Source organism: Dicentrarchus labrax, unplaced genomic scaffold (genome assembly GCF_905237075.1).
Source record: "Dicentrarchus labrax unplaced genomic scaffold, dlabrax2021, whole genome shotgun sequence".
NCBI lineage: Eukaryota > Metazoa > Chordata > Actinopteri > Moronidae > Dicentrarchus > Dicentrarchus labrax.
Window position 1 is genome coordinate 19,493,926 of NW_026136710.1, and position 16,839 is coordinate 19,510,764.

At 38.5% G+C, this 16,839-nt stretch overlaps 1 protein-coding gene across 2 annotated transcripts in view; it reads right to left on the bottom strand.

The window, feature by feature from the left end:
- si:ch211-196i2.1 (collagen alpha-1(I) chain) overlaps positions 1 to 16,839 on the bottom strand; it is a 99,242-nt gene that overhangs the window by 18,417 nt on the left and 63,986 nt on the right. For both annotated transcript variants that reach the window (XM_051412947.1, XM_051412948.1), the window contains 20 exons: positions 16,432 to 16,476; positions 16,292 to 16,345; positions 14,633 to 14,740; positions 14,151 to 14,204; positions 12,918 to 12,971; positions 12,670 to 12,714; positions 12,276 to 12,329; positions 10,647 to 10,691; positions 9,551 to 9,604; positions 9,180 to 9,233; positions 8,960 to 9,013; positions 7,076 to 7,129; positions 6,541 to 6,594; positions 4,142 to 4,186; positions 3,304 to 3,348; positions 2,268 to 2,375; positions 2,036 to 2,089; positions 1,871 to 1,924; positions 767 to 820; positions 399 to 506 (listed from right to left, as the gene is read on the bottom strand). In XM_051412947.1, coding sequence (XP_051268907.1) covers positions 399 to 506; positions 767 to 820; positions 1,871 to 1,924; positions 2,036 to 2,089; positions 2,268 to 2,375; positions 3,304 to 3,348; positions 4,142 to 4,186; positions 6,541 to 6,594; positions 7,076 to 7,129; positions 8,960 to 9,013; positions 9,180 to 9,233; positions 9,551 to 9,604; positions 10,647 to 10,691; positions 12,276 to 12,329; positions 12,670 to 12,714; positions 12,918 to 12,971; positions 14,151 to 14,204; positions 14,633 to 14,740; positions 16,292 to 16,345; positions 16,432 to 16,476 — 1,197 coding nt within the window. The remainder of the gene's footprint in view (positions 1 to 398; positions 507 to 766; positions 821 to 1,870; positions 1,925 to 2,035; positions 2,090 to 2,267; positions 2,376 to 3,303; positions 3,349 to 4,141; positions 4,187 to 6,540; positions 6,595 to 7,075; positions 7,130 to 8,959; positions 9,014 to 9,179; positions 9,234 to 9,550; positions 9,605 to 10,646; positions 10,692 to 12,275; positions 12,330 to 12,669; positions 12,715 to 12,917; positions 12,972 to 14,150; positions 14,205 to 14,632; positions 14,741 to 16,291; positions 16,346 to 16,431; positions 16,477 to 16,839) is intronic.

Below are 16,839 nucleotides of genomic sequence, written 5' to 3' on the forward strand. Positions count from 1 at the left end.
TCATCTTGTTGTTATACAATCAGCATTTGGAAACCCTCACAGGAATTTCATCATCAGTAAAATATCATTTCACGGTTTTTGTAACAGTGGTGGTGGTTTAATGCTTTTCAAACCATTTTTAGATTTAATTTTATTTCAAGGAGCACCTGCATTACTTACAGGCTGACAATAATCTGCAATACTAACAACAAATACAACAGCTGTTAAGCATAACACTGTTTGTGTGATGATATAAAGTAAACAGGATGAAGGTAATACTGATGTGATGAAGTCCTTCAATTCTTCACTGAACTGGGAAATAACCTCCTGTGGAGCTGCTCTGTCATTTATGAGACAGCGGTTGGACACGTGTGAGAACATCTGCAGTCATTTAAAGTAAAGATCATCTTTACACCCACCTCTTTACCCACTGGTCCGGGTGCTCCCTGTAAGCCTTTTGGGCCCTCAAATCCTCTCTCTCCTGGAATCCCTGGAGGACCGAGTTTCCCACAAGGCCCTATGTCTCCCTGTCAAACATTGGCAACATAAGAAGACAGGAAATCAGATACAGCTACTGACCGCAGGCCCTTTTAATGCTAGGACATGGCTGGCTGTCAGAAGGCTTTATTCCCTCACACCTGAGGCTGACTGCCTCCACAACATTAAACAAAGTTAACTTGGCCCCATGTTATTCGAAACAAACATTTGAAGTGATTTCTGAAGTTGCTTGTTGTCTGAACAAACAGTGATGTAAAGACTCAGGAATGATGCTGCTGTGATCACTGACCTGGTCTCCTTTCCGTCCAGGTGGACCTTCAGTTCCTGTTTGGCCAGGGAGTCCCTGATGAGTCAAAAGAACATGAGTCCTCTGCTGCCTTTGTACACAGTTCCTTTTGTAACGGTGTAAAGGTGATAAGCGAATTTGCCCTCATCCTATTTACTCTCTCTTCTGTTTCAGCCAATCTTTTTAACTTTCAACCATGTTTTTTTCTGAATGTAAGAGTAGTATCAGACTGAGCTTTGCCTTAATGATCCTCTGTAAAATTCAGAAAGGAAACATGCTACTGATCACATTCATGGCTGATGTTACAATCCTCAAAAAGGTAATTGTTCAAACTTCAGGCTAAAAATATAAATACAAAGGGAAAGAAAATATACATGAAACATCCTGTGGCATATTCAGTGGTTCATTTTCGTGTTGTCATCATGTAATATTTGTTTAATAATTGTTAATTTCTCCCATTTCCCTTGACATCGCTCCTCTTGAGCTCTTATTCTGTGAGTTAACAGTTCTATATTTTATTCTCAATTTTCAGCCATCTGTCTTTTTGTTGGCAGTTCTTTGCACTATTTGTTCATAAGGTGGTTCAACATGGCAGCTTCTGTAGAAGAGGACCCGCTCCCTCAGAAGACAAAAACGTCTAAGGTAACGAAAACATAACAATTCTTATTTTCAGGTCATTATATACAGCAAACATACCTATGAATATCATATTCCATTTCTGTCAATAGATCCTCCTAAATGTTACACACTGGACCTTTATCACATTATCTCCTGTCATATTACCAAAGTAAAATACTACACATGACCTATGAATATCATCGCCCCAAATTTTTCCAATAACCATTACCAAAATACATGGGAATAGTCTACATTGATTTCCCCCACTTTTGTCTCCAACATAGTTGTTTTATAGACATATATTTGCTTTGGGTGTAATAAAGGTGATTAGAATTTATTTGTATTATTATATATACACATTATCTATGAGTTTACTATTATTTCACTATGTTTATAATAAAGGGGGTGATAGAAAAATAAAGTAGATCATTTCGATATTGGATATATGAAAATACTGCTTTCTTTGCTTCACTAGAAAACTAAACTAACCTGTTGTCCATCTTGTCCTGTGGGGCCAGAATCACCAGGTAAGCCAGGTAAACCCTGGAGGTCACAGAATCAGTTCAGTAACTGGACATAAAGGAAGGTTACACAGACAAAACTCTCATAATGAAACACTGACTTTACATAATTTGTATATGTGCTGTAGTTTACCTTGTGTCCTCTTTCCCCTGCTGCTCCTAATAATCCATCCACACCCGGTGGCCCCTAAGGACATCCAACAAACAGTTTTATGTGATTCCTTAATATGTTGTGAAGACTAGTCAACCAGATGTTCAGACACTTGTATTTAAATGAAAATATTGATCTATTTTCATCTTTCGAGACTATGAGAAGTCTGAAATATAAAAGTAAGAGCAGCAGTTGATGGTAGGTACCCACTCACTGGGATTCCTGCTGGTCCATGTGGCCCATGGGGTCCTGGGGCCCCTTGGCTTCCCCTGGGTCCAGGTTTACCAGTTGTCCCATCAACACCTGGAAGACCTGGAGGGCCCTAGAATAGAGATCAATCTTGTAAATTCTGTCAAATGTCAAAAAAATCTGATCTAATCGTAATGTTCTGGGTGAGTTTCGAGGACATTGTGGACTGGACCTGCGTAGATCTGCGATCATTTCTGTTTTCTCTTCTGTTGTGCCTTCATTGTCTCTGCTACATACAGTTTACATTCAGTCACTTGGGACTCATTTTCAGTCAAATCAGTCAATTTTAATTTTAAGAAAAGTTTGACAAATGGATTGGAGATCATGTCAGCACACATGCAACACACACTGGTCAATTTGTGTTTTGTGATCAGTGGTCCACATCAACATGTACAGCCAGAGATTGACAGGTGACATTTTTGTAATTTTGTGATGATTGGTTCCTGGACTGTGAGTAATACATTCTAAGCAGGTGTTATAGGGACATCATTGACAACCAATCAATTACATAACCTTTTTTCATTAAATTTAGAAGCACTGGGCTTTGACTATTTCACGACTGAGTGAATTCCCCCATCACCATAGTGTATTGATACTGTATTGAGGTTTTCTTTATCTTTGTCTTTCATCATCCTGATCAAAAGAAGCCTCAAGCATACAAAATATGTCTGACTAGTTGAAGGAATATACAGATTTAATAGGGTTTATTTGTTTAGAACACAACAGACGCCTTGACTGGCTTCTTTGTGTGGGCAGTCAAGCAAAACCAGTACAAAACCTTATGATGTTTGACACCCAACATGAACTTTGCTGTGCACATTATTATTCTTCATGATGAGTCATATTATCAAACCAAGACAAAAAGACATGAAATAAACTGTGTGTCCAATTCAAATTCTACTTAATTGCAAACACATAACCCTGTAACAATGATGTGTCGTTGTGAAAATACAGTCCTATAAACTGCAAACTGCTCGACTTCACTGTGGACTACAACTCACTGGTGGGCCCTGTATCCCTTTGGTTCCTTCATCTCCAGGTCGACCCTGTGAGAAACAACAACAGTTGTACTTTAGTCACTGGTTGATTAAGAAAAAAATATTGGTGATTCTGAAAGTCTCCCAGTGAATGTATTAGTTCTTTCAGACTAGATCTGATCATTGTATATACACTATTTTAAAGGATGAACATGGTGTACAGCTTTTAACTGTGTCTGTTTTAATCTAAGCCCTGAGGGACTGTACATGACACCATTTCTGTCATGCCCAACAGTCCCAAAAAATAAGTAAGTAAATTCCCACCACCTCCCAAGCTTTTGTGAGCAACATCCATGGCCCCAAGCCTTCACCTTCCCCCTTGCGCCACAGTTAAAGCTCTAGAAAATGCTTTAGATTGCCCATTAAGAGGCTACAGTGTTAGCTAATGCTAAACCCAGCATAAAAAGCTCAAGATTAAAATGTTGCTGTTATCCAAAGAGCTAATTTACAGTAACATCTGGAAATTCTTCATGTGCATTACATTACTTTGAATTCTAAAACTGTAAACATGTGTTGTTGTTTGAGATTATTAAAAAGAAGAGGAGATAATTCATTTGTGTGTATGATATGATATCATATTATATTATAAGATAATATTTTACATTATATTTTTTGTGCTGGTTTTCCAAACAAAATTTCCTCAGGTACAATAATAGTAATAGTGTGTAATTCTGAGTCATAATTTAATGATCAAAAACCACTGGCATTACTGTTTGCATCCGTCAACAGTGTGTGGGGAAAACCAAATATTTTGTTCTCTTTGATTTAGGGAACAACCTCTCCGACTAAAGGTTTCTCTCACCTGAGGTCCCCGGGGTCCTTTCTCTCCAAGGGGACCCGGCAGACCCTGGAAAAGAAAAACAGACAAGTAAGAACATGTTAATCACACCCACAACTCACACTTTCGTCTGAGCAGTGTGTGATGAAATAAGAAATATTTTTTATTTCATTTGTACCCTCGTCTCTCTGAACATTTTCACATCCTTATCTTGTACCTATGTGTAGTGTGAAACTTTTATTGCTTTGGTGAAATATTAGCTGTCATAATACAGCCAGTATATCATTCTCCAAAGTTTTAAGGTGCTGAACATAAGCCTCCAACTAACTAACTGTGAAATGCCTTTTCTTCAGTATCATTGTTGATTGTTGAAGTCACAATAGTCATCTGCCTATGTCACTGAGTTCTTTAGATATTTTTAGAATATAAGAGATTATAAGATTATCTTCCTCCTACACCTTACCTGGACATTGAACAAAAAGAATGTTTTTTAAAATACACTTTAAACCCTGAATAGCTACTGTATCACTGCATCTTAAGGATGGTGAGGACTGTATTGTAACACCTTTAATGTCTATTATCCAGAGTTCTCATTACACGTTCTTTTATTCCCTCTAAGAATAAATTATGGACATGCTATTTTGAAAACTTTTCTCAGCAAAATATAGAACCTCCATGTCCGTTTGTTCCTTATGTTGACAGGATTATATTCTACCATGATGAGTGCGGCTTTCAATGCATTCAGTGATGTGGACACAAAAGCAGTCAGTTTACCACCGTATTTAAGTGTTCAAGCCAAGAGCTGACGAATCCACCTTCTCAGCAATGTATAACTTTACTCTATGACAGATTGATGGATTTTACCACAGCAGTGGGCAGCCATGTGAGTGAGCAAAAGGTGTGTCCAATGATACTGCAGGGAGGACTTTGGACAAGGAGTGAACTTCAGAAGAGTCCCACTTCCATTTCTGAAAGTAACTCTTTCCATGCAAGAGGGACTATCTTATTCCCAAACCTAACCAACCAAAAGGGGAGGATTGATTTATAGGGTGCAGAAACTTTGACAAGAAGAAAGTTTGACCTTTCAGCTTCATTTACAACTTCACCAAAGCAGGGAAAAAGCCACCAGTGCAGGGCAGTGAAAGACCTAGTCTAATTATTGAGAAAACAACCAAAGAAAGGTGTGTCATTGCATACAGGTGTGTGAGGGGTTGTATGTGGATTGCTATACTCAGGTGCATACAAGAGTGTGTTGAAGGACATTTAACAAATCTCTGCTGGAGTTTATATTCTTCATGTGGTCTGTGTTAAAGACCTGTTGCACTTCTTGTATTCAGAAGTCTCCTTCACAGCTCTAGACCGGTCATAATAATTACGTTATTGACTTCGAACCATCACCTGTCACAATATCTGTTTATTATTCGAGAATGACACCAAAATGATGCCATAATAAACAGCAGGCTTTTCCATACCATTAAAGAAACCGCATGCCCTAAAGCCTGCCCCTGTGTCAAATGGTTAGTATTTATTTAAAGGTCCAGGGTGTAGTATTTAGCATCATCTAGCTGTGTAACTGCAGATCGCAACTTCCTCGCTTCACCCGACTCTTCCAATCGCAAAGTGTTTAGTTATTCACTTCTGGGTTGCTGTAGAAACATGTGTTTGTGTTTTCTATTGTGTCATTTTTATTTCCTGGAAACTATGTTGACATTTTGGCCAAAACAATCTGAAAAAGTCCCTGATCGCAACTATCAAAAATGAACAATATTATAACACCATATTTTCATCATCTGCTACATAATAAGATAAAGTTAATGAAATACTGTTGAAACAATGGTCATATGTAAGCAGAAATATATATAAAAATATTCAGCTACATTTAGCCAGTACACTATATAAATACAAACAATATTAAGCTAGAGGAAATCACTGCTTGCTGGTAAGCTGTAGAGATGGCAAAACATTGTCAAAGTCAGTCAGTTCTAGTTTTTCTACTCTACTGCCATGAAGTCCACAGTGCAACAGGGCTGTAACATGTGGAGAGAACGGCTTTGTCATTGAGGATGTCACCTGGCACTCTGGATTGCAGGGGACAGGCTGGAGGGCAGTGACAGGAGCAATTTATTTGTCCTCTATCAGGCGGACGTGCCATCTCTCTCTGCCATTAGCTTTGCCACCAGTGCCCCCAACAAAATCAATCACTGCGACCTGTTCGTCTTCATAAACAGACAGTCCCTGCACACCAGCTGCACACTTCACTGGTTTACTTTTATTTACCAAACCCTCCTTGCTGTGACCCCATCATAGCTTCTGTCTTAATCAAATCCCCTGAACAATATCCCCTGCACTCTCATATACCCCTAACAGTTCCCAGGGGTCAAAAGATAGGAAATAAAAAACAAAAATAAACCACAGACACTTACTGCAGGTCCTGGCTTCCCAACAGGGCCAGGTAAACCTCGTAAACCTGGCTCACCCTGGTGAAGAAGAAAAATAAGAGTTTATTATTGTCATTGTTCATCATTTCTTACAAACAGAATTTAACAGTAGATCTAAAACAGTAGTTCCTTGAGGGACCCTTTTTCTATCACTGAGTAAGCTGACGCCCCCTATTTCATTTTATATTCAATGCATAAAAACAGTACAGAACAACTGATAAACTGTACAATGAATCCAAATATGGATGAATTTTTTAGATAATTTTACTTTTAATCCCTTAATCATTCTATCATTACCATGTATATTTAAATTTGTTTAACAATCAAACATACTCAAAGGGAAAAATCTATATTCTTCTTGTAATTAACAGATAATGTTGTCTGCTACAAATGGCTTTTCACCCTCTGAACTCTACTGTGTAACATCCTGAACTGAGTTCGTGCTCCGCTCTGTATTTTCTTCAACCAACAAAGCTCCCCTTATCAAGGATCAAGATAGGTGAAAGAAAGATGACGTTACCCTTTCTCCTGTGAACCCTGAAGGTCCACGCATGCCCACGTTCCCCGGGATACCCTGATGGCAGAAGGAACAACAGAGGGAAGAATTTCATTAATCATCAGTTAATGCTACAAAGGCACATCTAGCAAATGTGGGGATCCATATCTGTGCCACAACTCATAAACTGGGTAGGGTTTATTATTTTCTTTTTCAGAGTTATACATACATTTTTGGGAAAGGCACCTCCTAATGCATTGGGTAAACCTTTCTTTTTAATGTATATTTTATTTATGAATGTTTTCCTTTTTTACAACACAAAAAAGAGTTGAACAAAATAAAGCAAACTGCCAGCTCACAGAAAAAGTGCATCTATATCAATATGTACTATGAATGTAATATTCACAACTAGATCAACAGTCAGAAATAAAGTAGAAAACAATTAGCTCCCATGTCCCCTCACTCCTTATACGTTCAATAAAAGGCCCCAGATCTTAAAAAGTTATCCAAGGTATAGACAAGAAACCATGTCATTTAGCCATTTCTAAAGCAAGGAAGGGAAACAGATTTTCATTCCATTCTCAGGATAACCTTTTTAGTATTTTATTGCCTTTATTATAGTGACAGCTGAAGATAGACAGGAAAGGGGGGCAGAGAGAGGGCATGACACGCAGCAAAGGGCCGCAGGCTGGATTCAAACCCTGGGCTGCTGCAGCAAGGACTCAGCCTTGGTACATAGGTCGCCAGCTCTACCAACTGAGCTATCCGGGCGCCCAGGATAACCTTTTTTGATAAGACCATACCACACATCAGGACTTGTTGCAATGGTGGAGGAAGAGTCAAAGAGTAGTTGAAGCAAACCCAATATCACAGAGAGACTGTCAGGCACTAGTTGCCGTGCTGTGTATGTCACTGTTCAAATGAAAAATGTCATCCCAGAAACTCTTGAGGTTGGGGCGAGATCAGAAAAGATGACTCAGGGTCCTTTCACCTACTTACACTTATCACAGCTGGCAGAAACAGAGGGGAAGATTCCAGGCGATGCATGACTTCAAATGAGTTGAAGTCTAGCATTGATAGAACGTGTTTTGATCCTATCTAACTCCTTTGCCCATAACTCATCTGAAATCTCCTCAGAAATATCCTAAACCCATGCCTCTTTTCTTTGGAGAGAAGGGAAACTGTAAAATGAAATGGGTCAAATTGGGAAATTTCTAATACTGGGTAGGACCCCTTTGCCCCTAGAACAGTCTGGATTCTTTGTGGCAGGGCTTCAACATCGATTGACATTATTTACTCTAAACTCAGTGAACAGTGTCCCTTTTCAGCAGGAATGTTATCTGTGAGAGGACATAAAAATCCATCATCAAAATATTCAATGCAATATACCTCTTTTAAACCTTATGAATTACATTAACATACTGACCATCAATGTTTCGTGTCAACTAATGATTTTCATAAGCGACTAACGTTTCTCGATCAATCAATTAGTTGTTCGGTCCATAAAATGTTGAAAACTTTGATCAGTGTTACTCAAAGCCCAAAGTGACGCCCTCAAATGTCTTGTTCTGTCCACAACCCAGAGATATTCAGTTTACTGTGGTTGAGGATGAAAGAAAGCTGAAATCACAGAATTTTGATATTTTTTCTTAAAAAATGATTCAAAACTATGAATAAATTATCAGAATAGATGGCGATTTATAGTTGACAACTAATAGATAAATCAGCAAATCATTGTAGCTCTAGTATCAAATAATTAACACATACTGGTAACAGGTAAGAATCTGTGTAGAAACAGTGTATTAATGTGCAATTATACGGTATATTGTTCATGTACTGTATACTGTCTTCTGTATACATTATGTGTATGCTGTGTAAAGGTAGTACAGGGGCTCAAGAATCACTTACATACATGCCTACTGGGCCCTGAGGTCCCTCCATGCCTGGCTTCCCTGTGAAACCCTGAGAAAACACACACAACACATATATCTACACAGCATATGATGACAAAATACACACATACAGCAGATATCTACACAGCACATAATGACAAAATACACACATACAGCAGATATCTGTGTGTGCTGATGTAATGCAGGTCATTACTGCTATGTGCCTGTGCACTCACCTTGTCTCCCGGGGGTCCTGGCAAACCTGGGGGTCCTGGTTTCCCCAGAGGCCCCTGTCAGATAAAAACACTGTCAAACAAGGTCCAAAGTTCCAATCAATACTATCCTTTTATCTGTCCGGCCAATCAGATACGCACACCAACACTGACAATGTAGCTTTAGCTTTCAGCTTAGTTTCTCAATTCTAAACAAAGCACTGTTGGCTTAAACATTTATTTTACAGAAAATAGATATATAATCAGCTGTTCTTTCTCAAGCTTCATGCTTCAGAGGATCTGTTCATCTCAAACAAACATCCTGCCTGACTGCCTCATCTCTGTACGCTTCTGTCTTCCAAATGACACAACCACAGAAGGATCACAAAGCGTACCGGAGAACCTGGAGGGCCATCTGCTCCTCCGTCTCCAGCAATTCCTTGAAAGCCCTGGAAAAGTAGCAGAAATAATCAAACATTTGCCACAAGAAGTAAAGAGGGACAGAGTGGGATGACAGAACACATTATGAGAGTTGCAAAGTTGACCAAAATTATAAAAGTACAAATGTGGAACAAATTGTCATTTATTTCTAAAAATTAAAAGATATGCACTGAGCTGTTAAATTATTGGCTTAAATTAGTTGATTCAGTATTTTCATGATAGTTGCTTAATCTGCCATTTAATTGACTCTTGGCCATTTCATTTGATGAGATTTGTGAAGTTTAATTCAAGACTCTTTAACAGGCTACATTTGTCTTTGTTAACTTGAGCAATTAATGATGTCTATCTTATCAAGTCATTTAATCTTAAATTTATAGTTCAACATTTTAGTTAATATGCTAATTAGCTTTCTTGCCTAGAGTTGGATGAGAAGAGTGATATCACTAACGTCAACAGCGTCTGTACATGTTCATTTGTTCATAATAAAAGTTGTTACTCAGCAGGTTTAAGCTTAAGTAGTAAATCCAGTTTTGAATGGGAACAAATCCCTGCAGCTAGGTTCCAAAATATTGTGGAAAACCTTCCCAGAAGAGTGGAGGCTGTTAGAGCAGCAGATGAATCCACGGTTGGAATGACCAACACATAGGTACAATAATAATAGGTGTCTAAATACTTTTGGGCAAAGGGTGTGTCTATACTACATAAAATATGTGTAGGTATGTGTGTGATACATACACACATGTGCTTACATGAACTCTGATCAGCCCCAGACGCTTTCAGTGAGCACACCTGATATCTTTAACTGGCTGGTAGCAGGTTCTGTTCTGTCCTGTTAAAACTTTTTTTTGTGTTGGCAGAGTTTGCTGTGTTTGCCTGCTCACAAATCAATAAAAGCCTCCATATTTAATCCGGAGCTGTCTTGTAAAACTGTAATAATGTGTTATTATTCTGCTGAACCCTGCAGCTTGTGGCAAAGAGCCAAACCAGCCGAGCAGGAGGGATGATGTCATGAGCAGAACATTGAGGTCATTGTGAGGGTAACAGTCTTACCGTCAGCCCTTTACTGCCAGCACTGCCAGCTGCACCTGAGGGACCCTGAAACACAAAGAAAACACCAACAATGCAATTTTTCCCAACAGCAGAGCAGGTCATTCAGAGAGCAAATAGTAAATATAATGACTTTAATGAATTAAATTTTCAAGTCATTTAATCTTAAAGTTATAGTTCAACATTTTGGTTAATTTGCCTTCTTGCTGAGAGTTAGATGAGAACAGTGATGTCACTTTTATATCTGCTCATTAAATATGAAGCCACAGCCACAAGATGATCTCTCATGTGAACAACGTTTGTACATGTTTAAAAATGGTTGCATTTTAGTTATGTTATATAAACAAAAATCACATGATTAAGGTTGGGAAAATAATGTGGTCATGGTAAATAGTAAATATACTGTAAACAATAATTTCCAGTTGTGGTTATCACACTGTTAATCTGGCCAGTAGTATTATGTTAATGCTCTGCTGCCCTTTTCTCACATCCACTTTGCAGCATTCAGGCATATCTTGTTACCTCTGGACATAACCAGCTAGCTGTTTCCCCCTGTTCCAGTCTTTAGGCTAAACTAAGTTAACTGTCCCCTGGCTGTACTTTCATACTTACTGCACTGATTAAAAAGTGGCATCAATCTTATAAAAAATAAAGCATATTACCCAAAGTGTCAAATAACTTCTTTAATCAATTTCATTCAAAACTATTTTTTATTTGTTTCTGTACATTTATTTAAAATAAAGACAATGTCTTGACACAAGTGAAACTGCAGTGGAGGCATTTTAAGATGGAGTCACCCAAGTTTAGGGCTGCAAATAATGATCATCTCCATTCTTGAGTAATCTGTTGATTATTTTTATAATTAGATGATTAATGACAGAAAATTGCCCATTACAAGTTCCCAGAGGCCAAGGAGACATCTTCAAAGTGCTTGTTTTGTCTAACGAACAATACAAAATGATTTCAAACAAAGAAAAGTAGCACACGTCCTCACATTTGAGAAGCTAGAACAAGAGAATGTTTAGCATTTTTCCTCGTAAATGAATTAAATTATCCACTGATTATTGAAATTACTATCAATCGGCAAATCAGTCACTAAGTTAGTTGGAGTTAGTTACTACTAATTGCTGATTATGAAGATGTTAACTTTTTGTAATGCATCCCTCTATTAGAATAAATCTCTCAGTCAAGTTAAGTGCTGTCTTTCAATAGAATAAGAAAGACCAAGCATGAACTCTACACCACAGCTCCTCATAGTACTCCTGTAACGTACAAAGACTGCCTCCTGCTGTCTGAACCAACAATTACTACACACTGTATGAGTGACCTGTCAGTATGTCTCTCCTTTAAACCAACAGCCATAAGATGTATTGAGAGGAACATTTTTCCTTAAATGAAGTGAAGGGTGTGATCCTATGCAGATACACATTCAGCACTAGTTTTACACAATAAAAGACACAAAATCTGGACTAAAACCAAGACGGGTAATGAGATGTGTGTGATATCCACACAGTAAAATAATAAAATAAAATCAAAATAAATCACAAAATAATAAATGCAGGAAGTAGGGGACACACAGACACATTAAGCATTTACAGGTGATGGAATTGAAATATGATAGAGAATGGGAACCTGTGTACCAGGCTTTCCTTCTGCTCCCTCTGGTCCAGGTGGCCCCGGCAAACCCTGGGAGGGATCAACCAAAAACACACACAGACACACACATGCAAACTGTTAATCCTGTACAACTCTTCCCGAAGTGTAAGACATTGTTGTGTTTTGTCTCTGCAGGTCAGTATGATAGAGAGAGGTTTAATATGTATGTTTAGATAGTAATATAATCACATATGCATAGAGAATTTGGGTTTTTAGGCCATCAGTAGACCATATAAATGTATAATAATGACAATTTAACTAGTCTTAAAGGCCTTGTGTTAATTGTTAAAGACCTGCATTTTGAAGCAGAACTATACAGAATTCAGGCTCTACTACATTTGGAATCATGTCTGACAGGCTTTAAGTTTACCGAAGGGCCAGGTTGGCCAGCGTGGCCCCTCTCTCCAGTCCGACCCTAGACAAAAGTCAAGAGAGAAGACTACATCAGCATCATATACCTGATAATGGAATACAGAGCAACTTACACGTCACGTGCCTAAAGAGTTTGTCAGACAATGGAGAGATGCTCACCAATAAGAATGTGTATGCTAGCTCCAATAACAATATCGTGTTCATCTTTGTTTAAATTCCTCTATTATTTCAATTCTATTGTAATACCTTGTTCCCTCTGGGTCCTGGTTTGCCGTTTCGTCCATCTGATCCCCGGTTGCCCTTTAAAGAGGTTCAGATATTAGTGACTGTGGCTGAGCATCAATATCCACACCAACAAGACTGCCTTGCTTTGTCTATCTTTGTATGCTGTACTGATTTTTATCCTTAAAATGGATGAAATGGGTCCAAATTAGAAAGCAGGGGTGCCCTGGTACCTCATGTGGTAGAGCTGGTGCACAAAGTACCAAAGGCTAAGTCCTTGCTGCAGCGGTCATGGGTTCGAGTCTGACTTATGGCCCTTTGCTGCGTGTCATCCCCTTGTCTGTGATGTGTATTTTAATGTTGAATTCACAAAAATATTTAATAATGAGTAAAGAGTTATCATATCAGAAATGTGTAAATCCCAAAATGTGTATTACTTAGATTTACTTATTAGTAGAGATCATCATCATTAAAGTCAAAGTTTGCAAATACACATTTCACTGACACTACGCTCCCTCGCCAGCAGATGTTGCTGTAAGGACTGCAACGGTGAATAACCATGCTGCAGAGTGTGGCATATAAATATAGTAGGGATCTACAGTACAATCCCTCAAAATGGATAATAAAAAATGTGTATGTGTTTCTGCCTTTATTTGACAATGAAAATGCAGACAGAAAACCAGGGGAGAGAGAGAGGCTCGACATGTAACGCAGGTCCCCAGCTAAACTATAACTGGGGACGTTGCGCTGTAAGGACGCTCCATGACAACATGTCATCCATGAATTGCTAAAAACTGTTTGGAGGCAGACACCTGTCATCCCTGGAGTCACTTGTCTGACTGTAAGTTGTGGATTCGTTTTTAACCATCAAAATCTCTCTAAGATTTGACCTCTGACCATCAGACAACAAAATATAACTTAAACGTTTTATTTTTCAACGACTGATTCAACTTTTAGTAGAGGACTGAAAGTGACTCTAGCTGTGATGAGTCATATGATTCACTTTGACTTGCATGCTGCACGAAAAGGCCTTTATTACTTATTGCTTTCTTAAAACAATAAATATTTGTGTGGAATGACCAAGTGCAGAGACAATCAGGAGTGTGTTAAATTCATGCAGTAATTCACTTCACAATATTAAGTTGTTAAATGTACATGCAGGAGGCCACTGGAAGCTCTAATGTTTCACAGTTAAAGTGGCACTTGGATCAACACATGAAGTCATCTGACATTTCAGACGCACAAATCATCACTGACCTTTAACCCACGGCTGCCCTGTTTTCCCTGAGGGCCAGTTTCTCCATTTGTGCCCTGAATGAAGAAATATAAAAATCAGTCAAGCACACCTCCTTTTTCACCTTCACTTGCAGCTTCTTTCTCCTGGTTAAAAGAGCATGTGATACAATATTACGCTGCAAATGCTGTACTACAGTTTAGGTATATATATAACAACTAAAACAAGTGGCATGTTATCTAAAAAACAAGCTTTACCTTTAGGTTACGTATATTTATTTATAAATATTGTCACCTATATTAGGATAATACTTTAAAAATGATGAATTTTCTTGAAAAAAAGGATCAATTTTTTACCTTTAAAAATTGCTAAGCTTGACAAAACATCATCCACTGAGCTCATTCATTCATGACCTATTTGTCATAAAACCTCCATTGAACACAGCTATTAATGTCGATCAATGTTACAAAAAAGATGACGGCTATCACAGTGCTGTACACTGTACCTCAGTGCCTGTGGGACCAGGCTGGCCCTTGGTGCCTGGGAAACCTAGGAAGCCGGTGGGGCCCCTCTCTCCCTGAGGACCCCTAATACCTGCTGCCCCATGAATACCCTGAGATAAAAACAGAAGCATTTTTTTATTATGAAAAGGCACAGAAACCTTTCTGAATCACACAGTGCATGAGAAGTTAAAGGAATAGTTTTGCATTTTGGGAAAGATGCTTTGTTGTACTCTTGTAGTCACCATGAGGTTGCAGGGCAACTAGCAGAGACTCCAGACGGTGATTGTGCCCGGTCAAGAAATAGTCCTGCGCATAACTCCTGTAAAACCACACTGCCACATGCAAGAACCAAATGTACGAACATATTTGTTCTTAAGTGATTAGAGAGAAATTCAGACATACTAACAATATCATGAGTGGTCCAGACATGCTGTATGAATCACATACAGCTTGTCCTCCACAGGGCAAAATCACTGAAATCATGATGCCTTGTAATTTAATTATGATACCAATATAAGTAAACTAAAGGCAAACTTAAAATTCATAAATTAATATTCTGTTCACAAGATCATCATCAGAATCAGGTTTATTGCCAAGCAGGTTTTCACATACAAGGAATTTGTCTTTGCCTTCGTGTGCCATCATCATGGCTGCCAATTTACTGAGCAACTTCTACGTTTCAGTGGTTGTTAGGCAAATTCTCTTCAGTCAGCTGCCTCAGAGTCTGTATGCAGGTCTTTGTTCAGTCTGATCTTTTGCACCTGACAAACATAATCTACTATAGGCTATAATATCATCCCATCTTGCATCTCCGTCACATGACTGCCTCTCATATTAGTCATGGACCACTGTGCTCTAAAAACACTAATCTAACTTCATGTAAAATCGCTCCCTCTGTGTATGTGTCAAAGCAGCGCTGCTCTGATGACATGCGTTTGGAGCTGTTGTACTAATATTTTCTAATTGTTTTGGGTCTTCTGATATCACTACTGACACTGCTACATTTGGGACTTGAGACTGCGGTGGGAAATTCTTCTTTTTACTCTTTGGTAACATTTATGAGAATGAAACTTTCCCCACAGACAGAGCAAAACAGGCAGCCATATATGGCAGTTACAAGTGTTGATTATGCTAATGATGAAAGCTCACAAATATGCACTCCCTCATGAACAGATGACACTGATCAGACTCAAACGAGTGATTCACAAGTTCATGCAGCTAAGAGTTTGGTGAATCTGACTTAGAACACTCGCAAACCTCAGAGTAAGAGAGGTTTATAATAAGTATACGAAGCTGTCTTTTAAGAAAGTGTCTTTTACACTTCAGTTTTGTATGGATTAAACAAGTAAGAGAAAAAATGTTGATTAGTGGGCTTTAGAGGTGCAGGTAGGTGGACTTTGTTAACTGTGGACAGAGGCAGGTTAGCTGTTTCCCCATTTCCAGTCTTTGTGGTAAGCTAACCTAACCGGCTGCTGGCTGTAACTTCATACCGTCATTCCCGTACAAACATGTCACTGGTATTGATCTCCTCATCTAACTCTCGAAAATAAAGTGAATAAGCATATTTCCAAAAATGCTGAACTATTCCTTTAAAGTAGCTCTCTGACATTGCATCATTCTCTTCTGTTAGTGTTATTAATTGGAAAGTTGCCGGTTCTTACTTTGTCCCCTTTAGGCCCTGGATCTCCCTTGTCCCCATCTGGTCCTCTTATACCCTGTGAAGAATAGAAATGGTCAAAGTGAGGTGCAGCAAATAATGTTTTGCTTTAAATATGTTTGTAAATCTATCAAAAGCACCTACCAGTATCCCAGGAAAACCCATAGGACCCTGTCCCCCTGGTGAACCCTGTAAATAATCCCAAAAAGTATGACGATGGATTAAGTACTTCAGGATTTTAGAAACAATATTCAACGTGTAGACAAGTGAAATGATCACATTCCATATGAAATCATTTAAAAGATATATAAAAGATCAAATGGCTAGTAAAGATGTTATTTTGAAAGATGTCTAAGGGAATAAATAATAAATGTGTGGAATGAGTTACACTACAGTAAAGCGGTGTCTGGCAGCATCATGTCCAGCAGCATGATCCAACCAGCAGATGGCACTGTGAGGCTTCAATATGCTATCTACTAACAGAGTGCTTGTAGAGATCAATCAGCAAATATATTTACAGTGTATCAGTGTGAACTGTAAGGTCTGTTCTGC